The sequence below is a fragment of the Tubulanus polymorphus genome, chromosome 2 (assembly GCF_964204645.1).
Source record: "Tubulanus polymorphus chromosome 2, tnTubPoly1.2, whole genome shotgun sequence".
Classification (NCBI taxonomy): Eukaryota; Metazoa; Nemertea; class Palaeonemertea; order Tubulaniformes; family Tubulanidae; genus Tubulanus; species Tubulanus polymorphus.
In genome coordinates this window covers 22,276,266-22,297,430 of record NC_134026.1, presented here as the reverse complement: position 1 = coordinate 22,297,430, position 21,165 = coordinate 22,276,266, and the positions used below count along the sequence as shown (strand labels likewise).

At 38.5% G+C, this 21,165-nt stretch overlaps 1 protein-coding gene across 14 annotated transcripts in view; it reads left to right on the top strand.

Moving 5' to 3' along the window:
• LOC141900900 (multiple PDZ domain protein-like) overlaps window positions 1–21,165 on the top strand; it is a 157,633-nt gene that overhangs the window by 129,022 nt on the left and 7,446 nt on the right. For 11 of the 14 annotated variants that reach the window (XR_012618788.1, XR_012618789.1, XM_074787966.1 and 8 more), the window contains 13 exons: window positions 10,889–11,085; window positions 12,726–12,820; window positions 15,670–15,736; window positions 16,199–16,228; window positions 17,509–17,613; window positions 17,699–17,791; window positions 18,341–18,415; window positions 18,599–18,731; window positions 18,899–19,009; window positions 19,784–19,843; window positions 20,334–20,527; window positions 20,703–20,786; window positions 20,858–21,082. Coding sequence is in view for 12 of the 14 variants with exons in the window: in XM_074787966.1 (XP_074644067.1) it covers window positions 10,889–11,085; window positions 12,726–12,820; window positions 15,670–15,736; window positions 16,199–16,228; window positions 17,509–17,613; window positions 17,699–17,791; window positions 18,341–18,415; window positions 18,599–18,731; window positions 18,899–19,009; window positions 19,784–19,843; window positions 20,334–20,527; window positions 20,703–20,786; window positions 20,858–21,082 (1,469 nt within the window). In the remaining 2 variants the exon portion in view is untranslated. The remainder of the gene's footprint in view (window positions 1–10,888; window positions 11,086–12,725; window positions 12,821–15,669; window positions 15,737–16,198; window positions 16,229–17,508; window positions 17,614–17,698; window positions 17,792–18,340; window positions 18,416–18,598; window positions 18,732–18,898; window positions 19,010–19,783; window positions 19,844–20,333; window positions 20,528–20,702; window positions 20,787–20,857; window positions 21,083–21,165) is intronic. The other 3 variants (XM_074787964.1, XM_074787965.1, XM_074787968.1) reach the window with 3 other exon arrangements.

Genomic DNA, 21,165 nt, shown 5'->3' with positions numbered 1-21,165 from the left:
TATATATATATATATATATATATATATATATATATATATATATATATATATATATATATATATCACTTATATTATGCTTGTATTTGTAGCTATTAGGCAGCATTACCATTTTACCAGTAGAAATCCTTGGCTATGATTATATCTTGTTATCCGTAGCTTCGCGATTCTTCAAACATTAATGGTTTATGTGACGCGAATATGTACAGAACAAATCGCACTGCCCCACATCATAATCTACCTCCGTCACCACGAGAACGAAATAAACACATATATTCTTAATTATGTCGACGTCTGGCCTCGTGTGCACCGCCGGCGAATATGATTACGACCGTAATAAGTACCGGTTAATCATCGGAGCACAGTGTCGTCCGGTTAATCAAAACAGGTCGTAACGCCTAATAGCCCTAATCCGTCTACTGTTTCTTCTTCGGATTCAGGCCGCGTAATTATTTCGGGCTCGTGATGATGAAATAAATCGACCCGGCACCCGACGTTATTTGCAAAGTCCACGCGTCTCGATAACATCGTCGTAATGGACTATCAGTCTCGAATAACGGCAGCCGAAACTGGTATTCACGGCAACGTGGAGTAAAAACTTACACTGCAGTTGTTCTCTTTCATGTTTATCTATGAGTAGCATTGGTAGACTTAAGTTTTTCATAGGCCAGATTATTATGCATGGAAAAACCAGTTGATTGAGATATTATCATTCACCAGTGGGGAGTGTGATGAGCTATACGTGGACATGATAACCACCGTGGGACTAACAAGTTAATCAATGTATGAAGATAATCATTTGTTTTCTTGTTACCTGCTGACTATTATTTTTGATGAGGTGTCTATCTATCATCGGAATATCCTGTAGTTTCTAGTTACTGGGAAATCATTATGATTGTCTCAAGATTATACAGGCAGTTATCATCCAACAAACTATGAGAGGAATATTGCTTTTCTTCCTCATACCTTTATACCTGGGTGAAATCTCACGATACTGCGGTATTTGTCCTGAAGGTAAATTTCATTCTTCAACCTAAAAAGTGTCATCCACAGTTTCCTTCGGATCAGCTATGGATCAATACATATACATATACATGTATTTATACATCTAAATATACATATACGTATACACTAGATCTTTTAGTGGATAAGCCAACCAAGTTTTAAATATCTGATGAAATTATCTTTTTACTAGCTTTTGAAATTTTTTGACTACAGTCATAATGCGCTCTGTGCGTTGAAGAGTTATAATCTCTTTTTTTTTTGTCGCGAACTTTCCTGATTAGTTTTCATATTATCGATTTTGAATCGACTGAATGCAGCGAATGCTCGTAACATCTATTGGTGACATCCACACAAATCTTCTTACGAAGCTTTAAAGATGATGCGCATGGAGATGTTATCAAAAGTCTTGCGTAAATCAGCCAGATGTTTACGCTGCTTGTGATAGAATGTTATTGATAATTTGCAAAAAAATTTACTATCCCAGAATCTGCGTTGCTACTAGAAGAATGGTCAGATATGGCAGCGGATCAGTGAATGATCTTCTCAGAAGAAACTAGGCCCAAAACTTCATGAGTCTTTAGCCAGAGAAACTATAAACGTTTCTTTTTTAAGTGTAACTTAAAGACAGCAATGAAATGAAAATATGAATGCAATGAAAATATGAATGCAGAGTTTACATCAGTGAGAGTGCAGTCACAGAGCCCATGCGCTGTAACAACTTTGGCCCAAACAAAGTGGTGTTTGTACCCAAACTACACCATGAGCGCACAATTTCTGTGAGCTCCATGTACCAGAAGGAGCTGATAGCCTTTCAAACGACACTGTAGGAATCCCTTTAACCGAAAGAAATCTTTGTGTTCATTATTTCAAGATTCCCGCAAATTAGTGTATAACTGAGAATAATTGTCAGTCCTGATGATGACCGTCGGCTATATTTTTGCATGCATGTAGTCGGCAAACATGTCTGGTTTGTCGAGGGAGCGAGCGCACAAAATCTAATGCATTCATTGATTGATGGTGGATATGAATCTGTTCGTTTGCTAAGAACTTCATCCCGACAAATTATGAGTATTGGCTTTTTCACCACTTACCCTTTGCGGTGAGATTGGATGGCATATGATGAATAATGTTAGATTTTTCACGACGGGGCTATAGACCTTAGCATTAATCTAATCAAATTAAGACAACACTGCGGTGCTTCATGCTTTCGTTGCCTTTTCACGGAATCAGAAAAAAGTGACTATGTTTGAGCAGGGAGACAGAAAGGAGTTTGCCAACCGAAATATGGCTGAAAATGCATTTCTTTTGAGTTTCCATGGTAACGTTCAATCAGAGTCAATCCAGTAGCATGTGTAAAGGCTCTGGTGCTGGTAGGACAAACAGCATGATCAATTCACATCACCAGAATAATGCACATATCAAACCACCCCGCTTATGAAAGCACGTTGCATAAACTTTGTCTAAAAAGAAAAGTTGGCGAAGTTTGCATGACATGGTCTAAAATGAGCAGTATGCAATGGTGGGTTAAAAATTGGGCTGTTTAATGTTTGTGAATCTCAGTTCCATGATTTTAGCCATCTAAGTTCAAAATTAGTTCATTGTTGAAATTGAGATTAAAACTTACACTGGAACTGACTAACAGCCATTGTGTTACTGTCAACTGCTATAAACTCATGACCCTTTCGTCACAGATCATGTCGTCTTGCTGTTTTATCCCTCAAAACACTGAGTGCTACTCTGGTTCATGTCCCCAATGTAGTCTATCAGACCAGAAAAAAAACTATATTGGCAATAAACTCTGCCACCACCAATGGACCCGGGTTGATAGTAGACAACTGGCTTAATTAATCATTTTGCCACAAGGCCTTTAATCACAGTCTTTATAGTATAGTTCCTTAATCACAATACACGTTTCAACGATATGACAAACATGATTTATCAATTGTTAAATGAATGATCTCCTTAAACATGATGTACCACAACGTTTAGAAAAGATTAAAACTTCCCCAGTTATGCATAGCAAGTATCGGTATCTTTGCATCTTTTTTCATAATGCTTTTGCGTCGATATCGCCTTCCGTTCCTCAGCATAGCACATGGCATGCTTCTGTAATGTCATCAGCACTGCCCCCACCTCACACACAGACACACACACACAGCATTCACATCTCAACTGGAAGAAGATAGAGTATAGCAGAGAACGAGTGCCTGGGTACTGCCATAAAATATGGCTCATTGTGATGTCACCGAGCTTTGCAGTGATGCAAGCAAGAGCTGTGAGCTGATGTGATCAGAAGATCGGCGATGACTAGGGTGGCGGTAGCGGTTGTCACTATCGCTGCAAATCGGCTGTGTCTGCACTCGTAATGCATACGAATTAACAATATTCATTCGTGGAACGCGGTCTCTTATCCTCTTCACGCTGTGGCAACAGGTTGCGAAGTAATTCTTGTGTCAACGGGGGTAAAAGCGTTGAATATTCACGGCAGCTCAGGTGATGCAAATCCATGGAAGCCCAGGATGCAATCAGTTAGGCTGACTAAATGCCAGACAGGAAACACCTCATCGGCTCAGCGCTAGGGTCGTTATTTCATTAGCATCGACGACCAATATTTAGTCACCTATGCGGGGTTTCTTCGCATTGTCGCCACTTCACTGGTGGAAAAATTGCTGAATTTCGAGCCATGCAACTTTTTTCACAGTCGGATTTATCGAATGTGTATGCAGCGTATATGGTTGAAAATCTTTCTCACGATTATTGATGGAATAATATGAGAATTTAGTTTAACTCAACACGGTTATAAATGAATATGGATAGACAGCGATTAACTCTATCTGGGACTGAGATAGGTATGTCAAAGATTTCATGAATCCAATTTCATCTTCTATAGATCTAGACCAATATTTTCTACTTCAGATTTTATGCCGCTACCACTGTACTGAGAAATCTTGTGGTAGCCTAGTATTCACTTATTCACTCATGCTGCAACCAGACTTTCAGCTTTTTAAATGATGAAACATATGTAAACCATCTGCTTATATGTTATTTGCTTATTGTCGTGTTTTATGAGTAACAGCTGAACAAGTCTGAATCCGATAGCAAAACGTTCAAATTCATCCTTATTTTTGTGGAATCGTCTTGCATCGCTGCAGCCGGAAATCTTTCATCGCCTGATCCGCTCACCTTTTTGACAGGGATTATCGGTGACGGATTTTTGCTCTTCAAAAAAAAAGTCTTAGCGGAACTGTTGCCATGGATTCCAGTATTTTCTCTCCTCCAAATCTATGATTGATGTTCCAGTCATCATCTTGCACACGCTTGAACTGTGTGTGATACCAGATTCTTCGACGATCACCTATAAACCACCTCAATGAAGCAAATCACCTCCATCAAATCTTCCAGGGGCCATGGGACGGCCATAAATTCCTTTCCACTTGATCGTGTAGATTTCTGAATCATGCTCGCCCATTGCAGGCGTGTAGTTTATTGCATTTGAAGGGTTCCATTCGGTCTTTCATTGAATATCGGCAAGATCCGAGTGAATGATGAATCTTTAAATCGATAAATTCATTCAAGGAATTTGTTTAGATTAAGACGCGACGAGATGATTATAATTTCGTGGGAAAATTTTGTCTCTGGGTCTACTGAGTATAGCTGCGTTCACACTAGATTCGGCGCTTACGAAGTACTGTACTTCGCTGGTGCCGAATTCACCAAAATACGGCGCTTATACAGCCATTTACGTTCACACTACGAGTCGCGATTCGGCACTTAGTAAGCCCAGTATAGTAGTCACCCGGTGTGCCAATAGAGGGGAGTGTAATTAGTGCTAAGTGTTTTGTACTACATGTACAAGGATGTGAATACGCGGCTAGCTAAGCGCCCAATCTGCGTTCACACTACAGAAAATACGCAGCCAGCTCAATGCCGTACTGAGACCGGGTTTTCGGCGCTTAATAAGCCGCGTATTTCAGTGCGGAACTGAATAAGCCGCGAATAGGCCTCGAATAATTTCCTAGTATGAACGCTTAGTACCGTACTGAAATCCTAGTGTGAACGCAGCTTATAATTCAAAATCGAAATACGAAATTTCCGTGGCACCCGCATTGGAAAGAGTCTGAATTATACTACAGATTTTGTAATGTGATAATTCTGCCAATGTGGTGTATGCTGTAATGCGAACCACTGGGGATTGCAGCCAGCGCTAGTCTACTACTAAATTAAATATTGTAACAACAATAGTTGCAAGTCTTCTCTGAAGATATGTACACATTACCCGTTGAGAAAATACATCTCGTTCTTGATGTATTCATCGTTATATTTCTTATATTCAAGTGCACTTAGTGAATAATTCGGTCCCCTGTGAGCGCAAGAGACACTTGAAGTCACATTTCTGCGCATATAGATTAACTCAACTTTCCGGATTTGGGAAAAATCATGTACGCAGCCACGGTTTTAATTCTCCAGTTGGAAACAATTCTCTCGCTCATCGGTGATAATCTCGGTGAAACCGTGATGACAGATAATCCATTGTGGACCCGGTAAATAGTGCTGGATGGCGGTGACAGGTTGGTGTGTGGGAGTGCTATTAGATTTATTCTGCCGTTCGTTCGCGTTGAAGCGCACACATATCACTTGCTGTCGTATCTTTTCCCAATTTAGCAGCGAAGAATCCTCAAAGTGTCGCGTAAAACCCTGATTTATTGTCCAAAGATCATAATTCAGTTAAATATACGTGGAAAGCTCATTAATGTAACCAATCTTACAAACCGCCAGGACAGTTGGACAGTCTTGATTAGATTGGCTATGGAACCAAAACTGACCTTAAATCAAGCCTTGTCTAACATCCAGATCGGACATCCAGATTTTTAGGCTATGGAAACTTGACACTGATTTGGCATAGGAGCGTGTTTCTGCCTTGCTTCATCTGATGGCGTGAATGCCGTTTCAGTTGATGCCTATGTTGATTAATTTTCTCAGAAACTGCTTCAAATGAAAGGCAAATTTTGAACCCTCCTCTGCGTAAACTAAAAAGTGCCGCAGGTCTCGGAGTTTTGTTTTTTACCTGTCATCTCATTTTATATTTGACGGCTGCCAGTCAGTTTTACACACGGATCAACCCAATGCAGCTTGATTTCATTCATATTACATAAGTTTCTATGAATCTAGCCCATAGTTTAGCTCCCCCTGAGACGTTGCCCGTTCAGACATATTCAATGGTTTCATTTATATTTCATGTATCTTGGCTTATTCTAGTCGCCTGTGACAATCTCTTATTTCAAAGCGGACCGACCGTCTTTGTCAATGTTTTGTGATAATCAATGTGGTCATTGTGCTTATCTTTGATGAAGCTAATTGAGAAACAAAAAAGGCATTAACCGTGAACAAATCGTCACCATCATCCTGCAACCAAAATAAGCTGAAAATATAATTTTTTGACGCCCTAAAAACGTTACAATAGCACTTATATACATTGATGGATAAACATTCAGGTTGGATTTCTTGTTGTATGGTGTGATGCTGATAGAATGGTGTAATATCCAAGTAAAAGGCTCAATGATATTGTTTTTTCCACGACTGAGCCTAATTTAAGCACTGGTCAAATAATTGCGTGTGAATTGCAACTGGTTCCGGAAGTGACTCACTTCGCTTTGTATAAGTTCAGGGTCAATTGAGTGGTTTGCGTGATGAACACACTCTAATTAGGCACGGGTCAAATTTGGCGCGGGCCTGATCCGTGCCAATTTGGCATGGGGCCAAATTGTCTCTTGTCTTCAGCTATCATCAGTTGGAATGATGACGTATGACCTGAAATAAGGTGTGTCTGGGGCGTTGTTTTTATATCGTTTGTCAAAAAACATTTGCTTTGATCTTGAGGGATGGTAAAAATGCTTCGTTCCATGCATGTCATTTGTCATCGGATACTGAATAATTGTCAGCAGTCATTAGCGATTGCTTTATTATGGTTGCAAGATTTTGAATTATGACGAAGTGATAATCGTCGATTTAAAACAATAATCATTTGTCATTATCACATCAGTCATGAAATATTAGAATGCTGATAACTAGAGCCTTGTCTGCGAGATAATTAATAAAAACTGATGATGAAATGAGTTGTTTTTTTTTTAAAGATTTACCCTTCACCCTAGTGGTAAGAGTAGGAACTAATTGTGTAGGATGTTGCTTTTCTCTTGATATTAGGTGCATGTGTAATCAATTTTCATCAAAATCCCTTAATCTAGTGAATAGATGTGGATAAAAATGCATTTTGAAAATGCATTTTGAAGTTAATGTGAAGTATTTTTTAACACCCCGTAGTTCTAATTATGGTGGCTGATAAGGGCCATAGCGTAAAATTCCTGGTATGTAAATGAGGGCGCCTGAACGCCAGAACGCCATAACGAAAAAAAACGTCCAATTTTCTCTAAAAGTTCGTTTTGGCGCGCCAAAACAAAGAAAATTCCGTTTTGGCGCCCCCGCCAAAACAACAAAAAACGTCGAAATTTCTCTAAAAGTTCGTTTTGGCGCGCCAAAACAACGAATATTCCGTTTTGGCGCCCCCGCCAAAACAACGAAAAACGTCCAATTTTCTCTAAAAGTTCGTTTTGGCGCACCAAAACAAAGAAAATTCCGTTTTGGCGCCCCCGCCAAAACTAACTTTGGTTTTGGCGCCCCCGCAAAAACAACGAAAAACGTCGAAATTTCTCTGAAAGTTCGTTTTGGCGCGCCAAAACAAAGAAAAAATCGTTTTGGCGTTATTTCCGTTTTGGCGCCCCCGCCAAAACAAGCATTCAACCACAGTAAAATTATTTTTCAAATTGGCGCGTTGATCTTGTGTGTAATTTGCATAAATTTTCATAAATGAAAATATTTTACGTATATATAGAACTATTTTACGTGGTTTAAAGTTCGTATTGGCGGGGGCGCCAAAACGAAAGTTCGTTTTGGCGGGGGCGCCAAAACGGAATATTCGTTGTTTTGGCGCGCCAAAACGAACTTTCAGAGAAAATTGGACGTTTTTCGTTGTTTTGGCGGGGGCGCCAAAACGAAAGTTCGTTTTGGCGGGGGCGCCAAAATGAAAGTTCGTTTTGGCGGGGGCGCCAAAACGGAATTTTCTTTGTTTTGGCGCGCCAAAACGAACTTTTAGAGAAAATTGGACGTTTTTTTTCGTTTTGGCGTTCTGGCGTTCTGGCGCCCTCATTTACATACCAGGAATTTTACGCTATGGCCCTTATCAGCCACCATATCTAATGACACGTTATGATTTCACCCAGAATAGCAGTAAAATACAGAAAATTATACAGTCGAAGTGTGGAGTAAAGAAAATGACGATATCAATGGAGGGAATAAGAATAGGTCAGAAAACCTAATAACTACTGAGTAACTTGAAGTGTGTTCTTTCACAAAACGAGGCTTGGAGTTAGATAGCTAATCTTACATTGAAGAGTGCATATGGTATCTACATCACACAAATAACAAGTTGTATCGGTTGTTAATGCCGACCCCTTTAAGATTACCGCGCATAATGAAACCTTTGGGGTGATTGCGATTGTGAACATGAAAATTGATTTGATAGCTCATTTTTTAACTCCGGAGATTGAGGAAATGACTGCAGCAGGCTTGTCATTCCATTGATCCTCGTTCAAAGAACCCCGGGAATAGTTCGTCAGTAGATATTTTTGAACTCACTTTTATCATTTGACAATGATTACTCCAAGCTTTTATCACCTACGATAAGAAGCAAAAGTACTAATTTACATGCCTTGCTATGTATTTCCAGAATCGATATTGTCAAAGTAAATCATTTATGGTATATTGTCAATACTAAATCATCAACAATCTTTCAACCGGTCCGAGGAGATGTACGGAATTTATCACCGGATCCTAGCGCACCACACCCAACAACAGATATTATTGAATTGATGTCTAGTGCCTTTTATTTCCTGTAAAAACACATCATAAATCATTCAGAATACTGATTGAAAAAATGGGGGATAGAAAACATTTTTGTGAAGAATCCATGTGTAGCGAGTGGTAGCCTGCACTCAGTATTGAAAACCTGAAGAATGAACATGGCGACATTTCCAATATACGAATATACCACTTCAGTACAGCACCATTCTTTATCTATATGTCTTTAATTTATTCGATGAAAGAAATTGCATTGGTAGTGTTGTCAATAACTGAATTATTAAGGCCTGGTAATTGCATACATTTGAGATATATAGCTGTATAATTACCACAATGTTTCAACGGTACCCGGATACCACCAGAATACAACCAGAACATCGGTAGAATACCACAATTAAAACGTATGTGATAGATCAACATTCCAACATCTCTCATTTTATTCCTGTGATCATTCTTCAGTAGCGGTTACCTTTGCCATTACCCGCATTTCTTGCTTAAAAACTGTTATTACATCATGTTTTCAGCTTTTCGAGCATTCACAAGTGGATTTCGATTTCATTTTCTCCATTTATAATGTGTTAGCTTTATTATCTCATTTTCAACGCAAAGCATTGCCGCTCATCTTCTCGCTCAGAATAGCATCTCTTCACTTGATCAACGATGTCTTACACCGGAAAAGCATGAAACCATGAAACCTTAACTCATCTGAAAGACTCCGCTTCATCAAGTTTTATAAGTGCATGCGTTTATGACATCATGGCAACGACGCATGTCGAAATGCGAAGATGAAATTTTATCTACGTCTACGAGTTCATAATTATAATGATAGTAATAGTAATTTATTCACCCTAAAATCCATATAAGACATGCTCATTGGTTCTACATCAAATATAAAAAGAGAACAGAGAAAACTGAAACAGGTTTAATCAAAAGCTTTGATGAACAAATGGGTTTTGAGCTTAGATTTAAAGGCTGTTTTAAGGATGTTAGGCTGTTTTATTTAGCTTCAAACGCACTTATATGACATCGTTCTAATGAATTGGAGACGTGATGACATCGAAACCTTGCATATGGGTGCGCTGTCATTTGATAAGTTTTTCTTTTTCATTCACATTGGACTTGACATCGGCACATTGGCAAACAAACACGCACGCAACAGAAACTGTCTTCACGACAGTACAGATGAACTCTTTGTAAAGTTCAGGTGCTCAAGGAATTCTTTAATGACAATCAATTAGGATTTCTATTTTCCCAAACTAATTCATCTATAAGAAGACTACTGTATTTATATCATTAATGTTTAGGTATGATTCTTATACACATTTTTATGGCCTAAAATTACCGGGTATAACCAATGGAAATTCACTATCAGTTACTAAAACTTTGTCTCAACAAAGGTGCCATATATACTTCCTTCGTTCTTAAAAAAGTGTGAAGTGATGAAAATATGTGTCAGCTTATAACGAGGCAATGACACGAAAAGGGAATATTGTGTAATGCTCAGGTGGGCTGTTTTTCCTGATTTTTTCACGTCTTATGACGCAGCGTTGATGAATCGATAAACACAATACCAAAACCTTTTCTGTGTACAAATGGACTATTTCATCTCCTTAAATCATTTTTATCACACTTCCACGGCAGTGTTCTGACATGAAATCGAAACGTTTATGCTTTACACAGCTGGCACGATAAAATATCTTTTAAAATGATGTTAAGTCTTCGGCGTTGCTGTGATAGATGATAAGCTGCAAAGTTTCTCTATAGATCTCTCAATCGGATCATCATCATCTGACTGACTTCGAATGTTTTAAATGACCCCAGGGAAATTTCAGCAGAATAATGTCTTGTTCGTTCACGGGAATAGGACGATGTTGTCACCGCTATGCCTGATTGAATTTATATTCCCGATGCTTACAGTAAAATGGCAAAAGATTCTGCAACTTGCATGATTTGTTTTTGTATTTATGTTTTTCAGAGAGCATTCATAAAAAGTATGGTGACCTTAATGGCAGCTTGCACTTGATAGAGCTGGAGCGGGGCCAGAACGGACTCGGGCTGAGTTTGGCGGGCAATAAAGATCTCAACATGATGAGTATATTCATAGTGGGTATTGTACCCAATAGTCCAGTCGGTAGAGATGGTCGTATACAAGTTGGCGATGAACTACTGGAAGTAAGTAAACATATTAATGGCCATATTGAATTATGCTGATTGATGTTTCACTGTCTGGCATTCATTCAATGCTATGGCAACTTAGGTCACAGTTCTACAGTATTCGATTCAATTCGAATCAAAATATGTTAATCGTTGATTATCTCAAGGTGACATATCTCTGCTTATCTCGATGCTCAACACTTCATCAAGGGATCTTTACCAAATGTGATATCTAAATCCCGAATTGCATACATCGGGGATTCCTTTCGATAAACCTCCGTCGCCATTGCAGTATGAAGATAGCTCCTTGAAGCTTAAAATCTGATGAAGGCAACGTCGGTTACAAACGTGTTAATTTCAGTGCCACGATCCGGATAATCCTTATCGAAACCTACGCAAGTTTACACACAGTATTAACTCTCAGGTCCGGCGCGATATAAGTTTACTTGTTTCAATGTTCACAGTATTGAATTCGCTGTGCTGCTCGGTATCTAAAAGGTTCTATGAGAAGCCATGCAGCGATGTAAATCGAGCCCGGTAGATTGAGCAATGAAGATTGTTCCTGGATTAGGTCCCATCACCCCCAAGTGTCCATTATCATCAGTCAGTCTATTCAAGGTCTATGTTATGCATCCTAAGAATGTATCCATCTATTAGCCTTTCAGTTAATTCAATTCCTATCTGGATATGTAAATATGATTGGTTCAAGTCAAAACGAATTAGATTTGTAACTGTCTAGGTATTGGCACAATCAACCCAATGGTATTGAAAGTACTTGTCGACAAAAAGATTTACGCAGAAATTGAATTTGCATTTTTCTTAATAAGCGCAACCGTTTCAATGTTATCTCCATTTGATTCCATTTTTTCATTTAAAATTTGATGCAATAAATCACGGCCCGAATCAGAATATTGACGCGAATCAAATTTTGAATACTGTTCTCCGCGCATCTGTCAAACATCTTATAACTTACCTGTCAGAAAAACCTGCCTTTTTTATCGACCCGCAAATTGGCAGATTTATTGAAATACTGAATATTCGCTGACTATGAAATGAATCGAAATCTATTTGAATTATTTTATTTATAAATATAACTTGCTTCTACATTAGAAAGAACTTAATATCTAGTATTTTCAGTCCAGCAGCCTAGCTGTGAATGTATGTTCCTCTCTTGTATTATGAGAGACTGTATTTTAAATCAAACCTAATCTGTTTTATAGTAACATTTGATATATATTTCAGCAGCTTTTCTACGTATTTGTATAATTTAAAAAGTTTTTTAATCTATTTTCCTTTTGAATGAATAAATATCTACTTAGCTAAGTTCTCAAAAGAACAACAGCGTTTGACATATCTTCCATCCCTGATGGGAACTGATACCCGATCTCAGGGAATTCAATAATGTGACACCGGAGATGCCAGTTGACGAATTGTTATTCAGACGACGTACATTTCGCATTAATAGCTAATTTATAGCAGTTTTATGCCCTAAGTGTAGAAAGGGAGATGAGATTTGCTATAAAAGAGAATATTCCTGGAACTGTATATCCAGCAGTCTAAAATAACATGTTCAAGGTTAGCCGGGGGTATTTTACAATTTCATTCTATCTGGATTGCATTGATATGTTATCAATCTTTTTCTTTTTGTCTTTGCATAGATAAATGGACAAGTTCTATACGGCCGCAGTCATCTTAACGCATCAGCCATCATCAAGGGAGTAACTCTTCCAACCGTCAAAATCATATTACTCAGGTAATCAGGCTGTACGCCATGAACATTCCCATGTCTCAAATGAAGTTCGTGTGTGTGTGTGTGTGTGTGTGTGTGTGTGTGTGTGTGTGTGTGTGTGTGTGTGTGTGTGTGTGTGTGTGTGTGTGTGTGTGTGTGTGTGTGTGTGTGTGTGTGTGTGTGTGTGTGTGTGTGTGTGTGTGTGTGTGTGTGTGTGTGTGTGTGTGTGTGTGTGTGTGTGTGTGTGTGTGTGTGTGTGTGTGTGTGTGTGTGTGTGTGTGTGTGTGTGTGTGTGTGTGTGTGTGTGTGTGTGTGTGTGTGTGTGTGTGTGTGTGTGTGTGTGTGTGTGTGTGTGTGTGTGTGTGTGTGTGTGTGTGTGTGTGTGTGTGTGTGTGTGTGTGTGTGTGTGTGTGTGTGTGTGTGTGTGTGTGTGTGTGTGTGTGTGTGTGTGTGTGTGTGTGTGTGTGTGTGTGTGTGTGTGTGTGTGTGTGTGTGTGTGTGTGTGTGTGTGTGTGTGTGTGTGTGTGTGTGTGTGTGTGTGTGTGTGTGTGTGTGTGTGTGTGTGTGTGTGTGTGTGTGTGTGTGTGTGTGTGTGTGTGTGTGTGTGTGTGTGTGTGTGTGTGTGTGTGTGTGTGTGTGTGTGTGTGTGTGTGTGTGTGTGTGTGTGTGTGTGTGTGTGTGTGTGTGTGTGTGTGTGTGTGTGTGTGTGTGTGTGTGTGTGTGTGTGTGTGTGTGTGTGTGTGTGTGTGTGTGTGTGTGTGTGTGTGTGTGTGTGTGTGTGTGTGTGTGTGTGTGTGTGTGTGTGTGTGTGTGTGTGTGTGTGTGTGTGTGTGTGTGTGTGTGTGTGTGTGTGTGTGTGTGTGTGTGTGTGTGTGTGTGTGTGTGTGTGTGTGTGTGTGTGTGTGTGTGTGTGTGTGTGTGTGTGTGTGTGTGTGTGTGTGTGTGTGTGTGTGTGTGTGTGTGTGTGTGTGTGTGTGTGTGTGTGTGTGTGTGTGTGTGTGTGTGTGTGTGTGTGTGTGTGTGTGTGTGTGTGTGTGTGTGTGTGTGTGTGTGTGTGTGTGTGTGTGTGTGTGTGTGTGTGTGTGTGTGTGTGTGTGTGTGTGTGTGTGTGTGTGTGTGTGTGTGTGTGTGTGTGTGTGTGTGTGTGTGTGTGTGTGTGTGTGTGTGTGTGTGTGTGTGTGTGTGTGTGTGTGTGTGTGTGTGTGTGTGTGTGTGTGTGTGTGTGTGTGTGTGTGTGTGTGTGTGTGTGTGTGTGTGTGTGTGTGTGTGTGTGTGTGTGTGTGTGTGTGTGTGTGTGTGTGTGTGTGTGTGTGTGTGTGTGTGTGTGTGTGTGTGTGTGTGTGTGTGTGTGTGTGTGTGTGTGTGTGTGTGTGTGTGTGTGTGTGTGTGTGTGTGTGTGTGTGTGTGTGTGTGTGTGTGTGTGTGTGTGTGTGTGTGTGTGTGTGTGTGTGTGTGTGTGTGTGTGTGTGTGTGTGTGTGTGTGTGTGTGTGTGTGTGTGTGTGTGTGTGTGTGTGTGTGTGTGTGTGTGTGTGTGTGTGTGTGTGTGTGTGTGTGTGTGTGTGTGTGTGTGTGTGTGTGTGTGTGTGTGTGTGTGTGTGTGTGTGTGTGTGTGTGTGTGTGTGTGTGTGTGTGTGTGTGTGTGTGTGTGTGTGTGTGTGTGTGTGTGTGTGTGTGTGTGTGTGTGTGTGTGTGTGTGTGTGTGTGTGTGTGTGTGTGTGTGTGTGTGTGTGTGTGTGTGTGTGTGTGTGTGTGTGTGTGTGTGTGTGTGTGTGTGTGTGTGTGTGTGTGTGTGTGTGTGTGTGTGTGTGTGTGTGTGTGTGTGTGTGTGTGTGTGTGTGTGTGTGTGTGTGTGTGTGTGTGTGTGTGTGTGTGTGTGTGTGTGTGTGTGTGTGTGTGTGTGTGTGTGTGTGTGTGTGTGTGTGTGTGTGTGTGTGTGTGTGTGTGTGTGTGTGTGTCTGTGGTTGTTGTGAATGAAATTTTGTCTGTATTTTTTTTTCGTATGTCTGTTATGCGTGCAGCAGAAAAAATGATTACTAATGATGGTCATGTGCATATACAGAAACAAATCTTGATGGTATTGGCTGACTTCCTTCAGGGGGAAGAACAATGTTTATTGTCATATTCTTGAGAATTTGTGCCAATCAACATATTAACAGTCAACGTCCTGTTTGTTGCGTGTGGTCCAAAGGCAGTCTTGCATAGTATATTCATGAGGAATCAGGTGGCTGTGAACAATCTGATTTTTGGGGAAAGAAATTGATATGTTTTCGCCGAATGATACAGCTCTATAGATAGACGATGCAGACATCTACTAAGATGCTTTAAGCCTCATTAAGCTGGATCTCAATTTTTCCATATTTTTGCCATAATAAATTTTGGAATATCAACTTCATTAAGATCTTCTGCTTTCATGTATCTGTAATTTGGATCAAGGGCAATGATTTCATATTTTGGTGCTCTCTGATTAGCTGATTCGAAGTGGCAAATAATTTCGGCTATTAAAAACAGTTGTTTAAGTCATACAACAATATCAGGCCCAACTTTTCAAGATTTTTCAATGATTGAAGCTGACTTTATTTCGTTCCAGTAACTCTAGAATTCTAGAATGCAATTAATATGTTTATTATTCAGATTCAAATCATTTGGAAATCGATTTTGTGTCTATTTTCATTAGTTGAAATATCTGAAAAATTCCAAAAATGTGGCACAGATTTTTGCCATTCATTTTTCACTCTTTGCATGTGCATGATTGGAGGCTGATGATTCATCAGTTCATTTCAATCACCAGATTGATTTTCAAAACAACCTGTATTTCGACTGGAATTTCAAAACCACATGTTTAAAAATATGTAAATATCTTTTTTGCTTACAGGAGGGATGATTTCCTGAACCATATGGCTGTCAAACCTTTAACGCCAGCCCAACCAGCTAAATATGATGTAAGTTATTTAGTGTGTAACAGATATTTTAAACCCCTCTTTATTCAAAACCAAAAAAAAGCAACAAATTTGCTATGATTTATATACAAAATGTGTTCTGTTTTAGCATGAAAAATGTCAGTACTTTTTGATTTGAATTTTCAACAATGTATTTAATAATGATGAAATTTCATGAATTAGTTCATCCCTCTGATGATATAAATCACGAGTTAAGTCTATTACCTAAAATGTCTATACAGTGGACTGTAACTAATAATCAGGTGGTGTATTTTGGAAACGTAGTTTGATGGTCGCCAGTTAAGAAGACGTTCAGTGAATAGTTTAGACGTTTAGTTATACATTCTGGTGTATCGTCTCTGTATAGACATTACTTATCGTACTTAACATGATTCAGGATTCACTTCAAATTTCCATTTAAAAACAAATCTAACAGGGTGTCATAATATAATGTGTCACTTACAGAAACAAACAAGAATAATTCCCTGTTTGAAAGTGAGTAACTGTCAATGAAATACTTGCCCTCTTCATATATTGAACGCAGTTTGAACGTTGCTTCTATTCTCTCCTTTTTCTAATGACTTTCTTTCGTCACTTTCTTGCTGCCGATTGCTGAAAATTTATCAACGCGGTTTCATTTTTCTAGATGTCATTCAACGATATAGTTTCCTTGTTTCCAATCCACGAAGCATAAAGCATGTTGCCCAAGTAACATATTGTATGCTGTCTTTCTTGCATTGTTTGTAGAGCTACCATGCTCAGTTGTATAGCAATGACTGAAATGGGCTTCGATTTGATACCTAAAAAAAAACATCAGATTGTTCCCTGAAACTCACTAAATTTGAACCATTGAAATTTATCAAATTCATATATTGAAATGTTGAATGATTTCCGCATTCGAGCAAAATTTACGATTAAGTGAGTAGGATCAAAATGACCCTCAGACTGGTTTTTATGGATCGAAACCAGCCCCTATATCCCAAGCAGATCATTTTCATCCAGTTTTCCAATTTTTCGTCTATTCGTTTGAAAGTCCATCCTCTCATTCATAAATGTTTATTATTCAATCAATATTCTGGCTCTAGATGCAAATTAACAAACTATTTTGTATGATCATGTATGTACTAATTTGATTTCATATACATCTCTCCTTTGTGATTTTCATATTTATATTGTCCAATGCTTTTGTGATTATGTTATAGAATTTTGCTTCGTAGAATCGATTATAAATTATGCCCTTTAAAAGAAAGACTATCATTTTAGTTTCTATTGTTAGAAGCATTGCATTTTTGGATTCACTAATTTTGAAATCTTTATGCAAGATGTGATATTAGGAGATTTCAAAATGTTGGTGTATTTATAAGAATTATACAGGCTCTTTTGCAACAGGTATAGAACATGTATTTCAAAAGGCACTCGCAAGAAAAATTGCGGGTTCTTTCACTGGTGCCTTCCTCCTGCTCATGATCTCTCCTCAGTTCTATGTTGATAACTAATGCAATCACTTATTAAATACCATATAATTTGCATCTAATTCATTCCAGTAGTTAGTCACGAAATTTTTAACCAACCTTTGTCATGAAAAATTCGTTTTACACCAACCAACATGATTGTCAGTTTACGAAGTTAACCAAACATAGCTCTCATATTCAGCCTGAAACATCTTCTTCTAGATTAAGATACGCTCCAGTTATCCCCTGATCCCGACCAATATACGACATACTAATTGCAGTCTCCAGCCTTACGGTGTTTGATGCTGATATTTCTGTTTCCAGGATGATGAACCTTCTACTGCTGATACGACCATTCCATCAATAGCTTGTCTAGCCGGCTATGATCTGTCACCGTATAAAGATATTAAGTCAATTACACTTGAAAAGGTAATTAAATTTTCAATCTGAAATAAACATAACATCATTGGTTAACCAGTTTTAGATTATCTAGGAGAGATTTATTCTTTTCCAGACAAATATGGGCTTAGGATTTGCGATACAAGAAAACTACGATGACCGTAAGGGCATTTTTGTCAAAAGCATAAACCTCGGACCGGCGGCTGAGGTAAGCGCTGAATCAGAATAGACGTAGCCATGAACTCGACAGACTTGTACATGTAAAATTCTCTATGAGTTCAGATTGAGAAGTAATTCGTTTATGCATTTAGCTGAAATCAGTCGATTGATCAAATCGAATTATCGGATTTTCATGTTACTCAGTTGAAATGATTACAGTATATCACTCGATACCAGTCTTCATCCGATCGTTATGTCTTAACAATCTGATCAATCAATCATTTCTGATACTCATAAGTGGTCATTACGTACGTATCAATATTTATAATTTGCTCGCTCCCGGTTTCATCTGGCTTTATCATCTTTTTATCAACTAGGCAACAATGTGACAAAATTATCACAATCTGTAGCCTGGTTCCAACCTTCTTCAGCGCTTTCAGTTTCACCTGTGCCATTTCTATTGAAAATGAAATAAGATATGGAGTACAAATGCCAGACATTAAACAGAGAACATGAAGAATGTTTGAGTCTATGGAGTGATATCTGCAAAATATGTCAATCGATGAACTAATTAATGTCATTTTTTCTGATTTGTCAGGGTGGCCAATTGAAATCTGGTGATCAGTTGTTATGCGTTGATGAAACTCCAGTAATCGGAGTCCATTACGATAAAGTAAGTATGACGTGCTTATCTGTAGTCACTATACTACTCAAAGTATAATATCATAAATCCCATTTTAAAAAGAAAAGTAAGGATTAAGGTGACTTTTCAGGCAAATATTTTGGTATAATTATGAGTACTTGTATGCTTATTGATACATACATGCACTGACTTTGGTTATCTATTTATTTTCAGGCTATTGAAATACTACGTAAAGCTCAAGGAACAGTGAATTTGACGATTAATAGTGATGCAAATATTGTCATCGAAACCACAACCCCTACCACTCCGCAATCCCGCTCTCTTCAACACTTATCTCAAAATCAAAGTAAGTCAGCTGTTGTTGTAAATGAATTGTGCTATACAATGATAATATCACTGTCCGAAGGGAATTATCAGTAGCTGTATCACCACGGCCATTGTAGAAAAAACATGTCCGCATGAAATTTAATCGTAACCGAATTCGAAATGAATTTCAAAGTTCCTTTATTCAAGCTGAACAAGAAGAACAGGAATTCACCATCAGTTTTGAGACTGAGAATTCTCCTGATATCAGTCGCAGCGAAAGCTCTTCGTCATTTGTCTCTGATGATGATTTTTCAACTGGTAAAAAAACTCAAAAACACTAATTCACATATCATACATATACAAATACTGGTACTTATAGAGACGGGAAAATGAATAACATAACCTCGGCTTTTATTTGCTTTGAAAAAGATGGGTATTTTAAGCGATAAGCTTTATTGAGGTCATTGGTCTTAAAGTTTGATCGTATAAGGAAAAAACATCCTCGGCTTTTTTCTAATGAAGGTTATAGTGCATGATTCACATTCATTGCGAATTAATCACAAATGGCTGGCAGACATAGGCATCGTTATTACTTTGTTTTTTGCACAGAAGAGTTGGTGGTCTGCATCACCATTGGTGGATTTATCTTTGATTTCTTCAGTAGAAAATGATATAAATTTGCCATCAAATATTGGATTTGTGGGTGGTATACATCCAGATAGTTTGCTTCATCCCGCTTTAATTCCATCGGGTTTTCTCGCAAGAGACACTCCTCTACAAAAATCTTTGCTCGTCAATTTTTGTTTTTTCATAATGCACTTTATATACGATTTTCATCCGTTTAAGCATAGATAAATTAAATTTATGTAAGAAATTAATTCTTCAAGTAATAGCTTTTTCGTGGTCATAAATAATCATTCAATGATATTAGTGCTACTTTTCGGGATGAACGCGACATGATTTGATGTGAACAGACATTTTAGCCAGCAGTCACTCCTGTTTTCCCTTGATCTCCGATGTTAGTGACATTCTATTATCATACTGGGGGATAACATCATTTGCCGATGGTGACATTGTGGAGATTGTTTTCAGATGCTGAATTCGATGTGATGGACAATGGTGACTACAATTCAGTAGCAATCATAATTCCTGGTAAACAATATACCTCCAGAATTTTCTCTTGTTTATATATTGTGACTGCATGAGGTTACAATCACTTTTTTAGTTGGTGCTGGTGGTCAGATTTTGATCTCCCTAGGTTTATGCAGGGTTGACAATTGTTTAGTAACTCACTGATATGGCTCACTTTTTTCCTGTGCAAATAGCATTATCCTAATATCTGAAAACTTAGTTTGTGCCACAGGACTTATAGTGCAGCATCAATTAAGGATATTGATGAAAAGATTTGTTTAGAATAGTTTAAAAATTGAATTTGTTGCCTTCATGAATCACTAGTACCCCATTCATACCATGAATTATTTGACTTCTCCCAAGATACCCATTATACTTTTTTCCTACCAGCATTCATCTGAGGTTGCACTTGTGGTTAGTTTTTGGTGTTCTGTTGCATTAGAATCTATTTTGCAGAGGCCCAATGAATAAATGCCATAATTTACTATGTTTTTTTATTTCCCCGATTCAGATAAAATCCCAGATCCTGACCAGCGATCAAACCAAGAAGAAAAACGTTCAATCAGTAATGTTACTACCACGCCAAATATACAGGGTGATCCGGCAACATGTGTGATATCTCCTGGACATGAAACTGTGATCGAAATCCAGAAAGGAAAGTCAGGCCTAGGTCTGAGCATAGTAGGCGGAAGTGATACCTTACTTGTAAGTAAAAAAACCTTTAATATCCAATGAGAAAAAGGTGACCCGATAATGATATACTTAATCATCTTCATGGTCAAACACTGTGAATGCAATATCAATCATGGTCCAAGCACTGCCGAAAGTACCTTTTATTCATCTCGCTGATCTAATCACCTCAATGATTTATTACATTCAGGGTGCTATAATTATTCATGAAGTATACGAAGATGGTGCTGCAGCGAAAGACGGACGTCTGTGGGCGGGTGATCAAATATTAGAGGTATATTTTGTCATTTCTATGCTCCGTCATGCAGGAATAATGATCATTCATGATGCTGAAATTATTCTTAGGTGAACGGAGATGATCTACGCGAGGCATCTCACGATCGCGCTATACAAGTCCTACGTCAGACGCCGCCTGTCGTACGTATGATCGTTCTACGTGATGACGCGCAAGTCAAAGATGAAGACTTTTACGATGTTTTTACTGTTGAACTGATGAAGAAGCCAAACAAAGGACTCGGTCTCAGCATTGTGGGCAAAAAGAATGATGTCGGTGTGTTCATTTCAGACATCGTAAGTATTAATTCTACTAATTTGTAACTAATTTGTACTAATTTTTCTTATCATTTCCACAAATAAGCCTGTTTGAAATGATT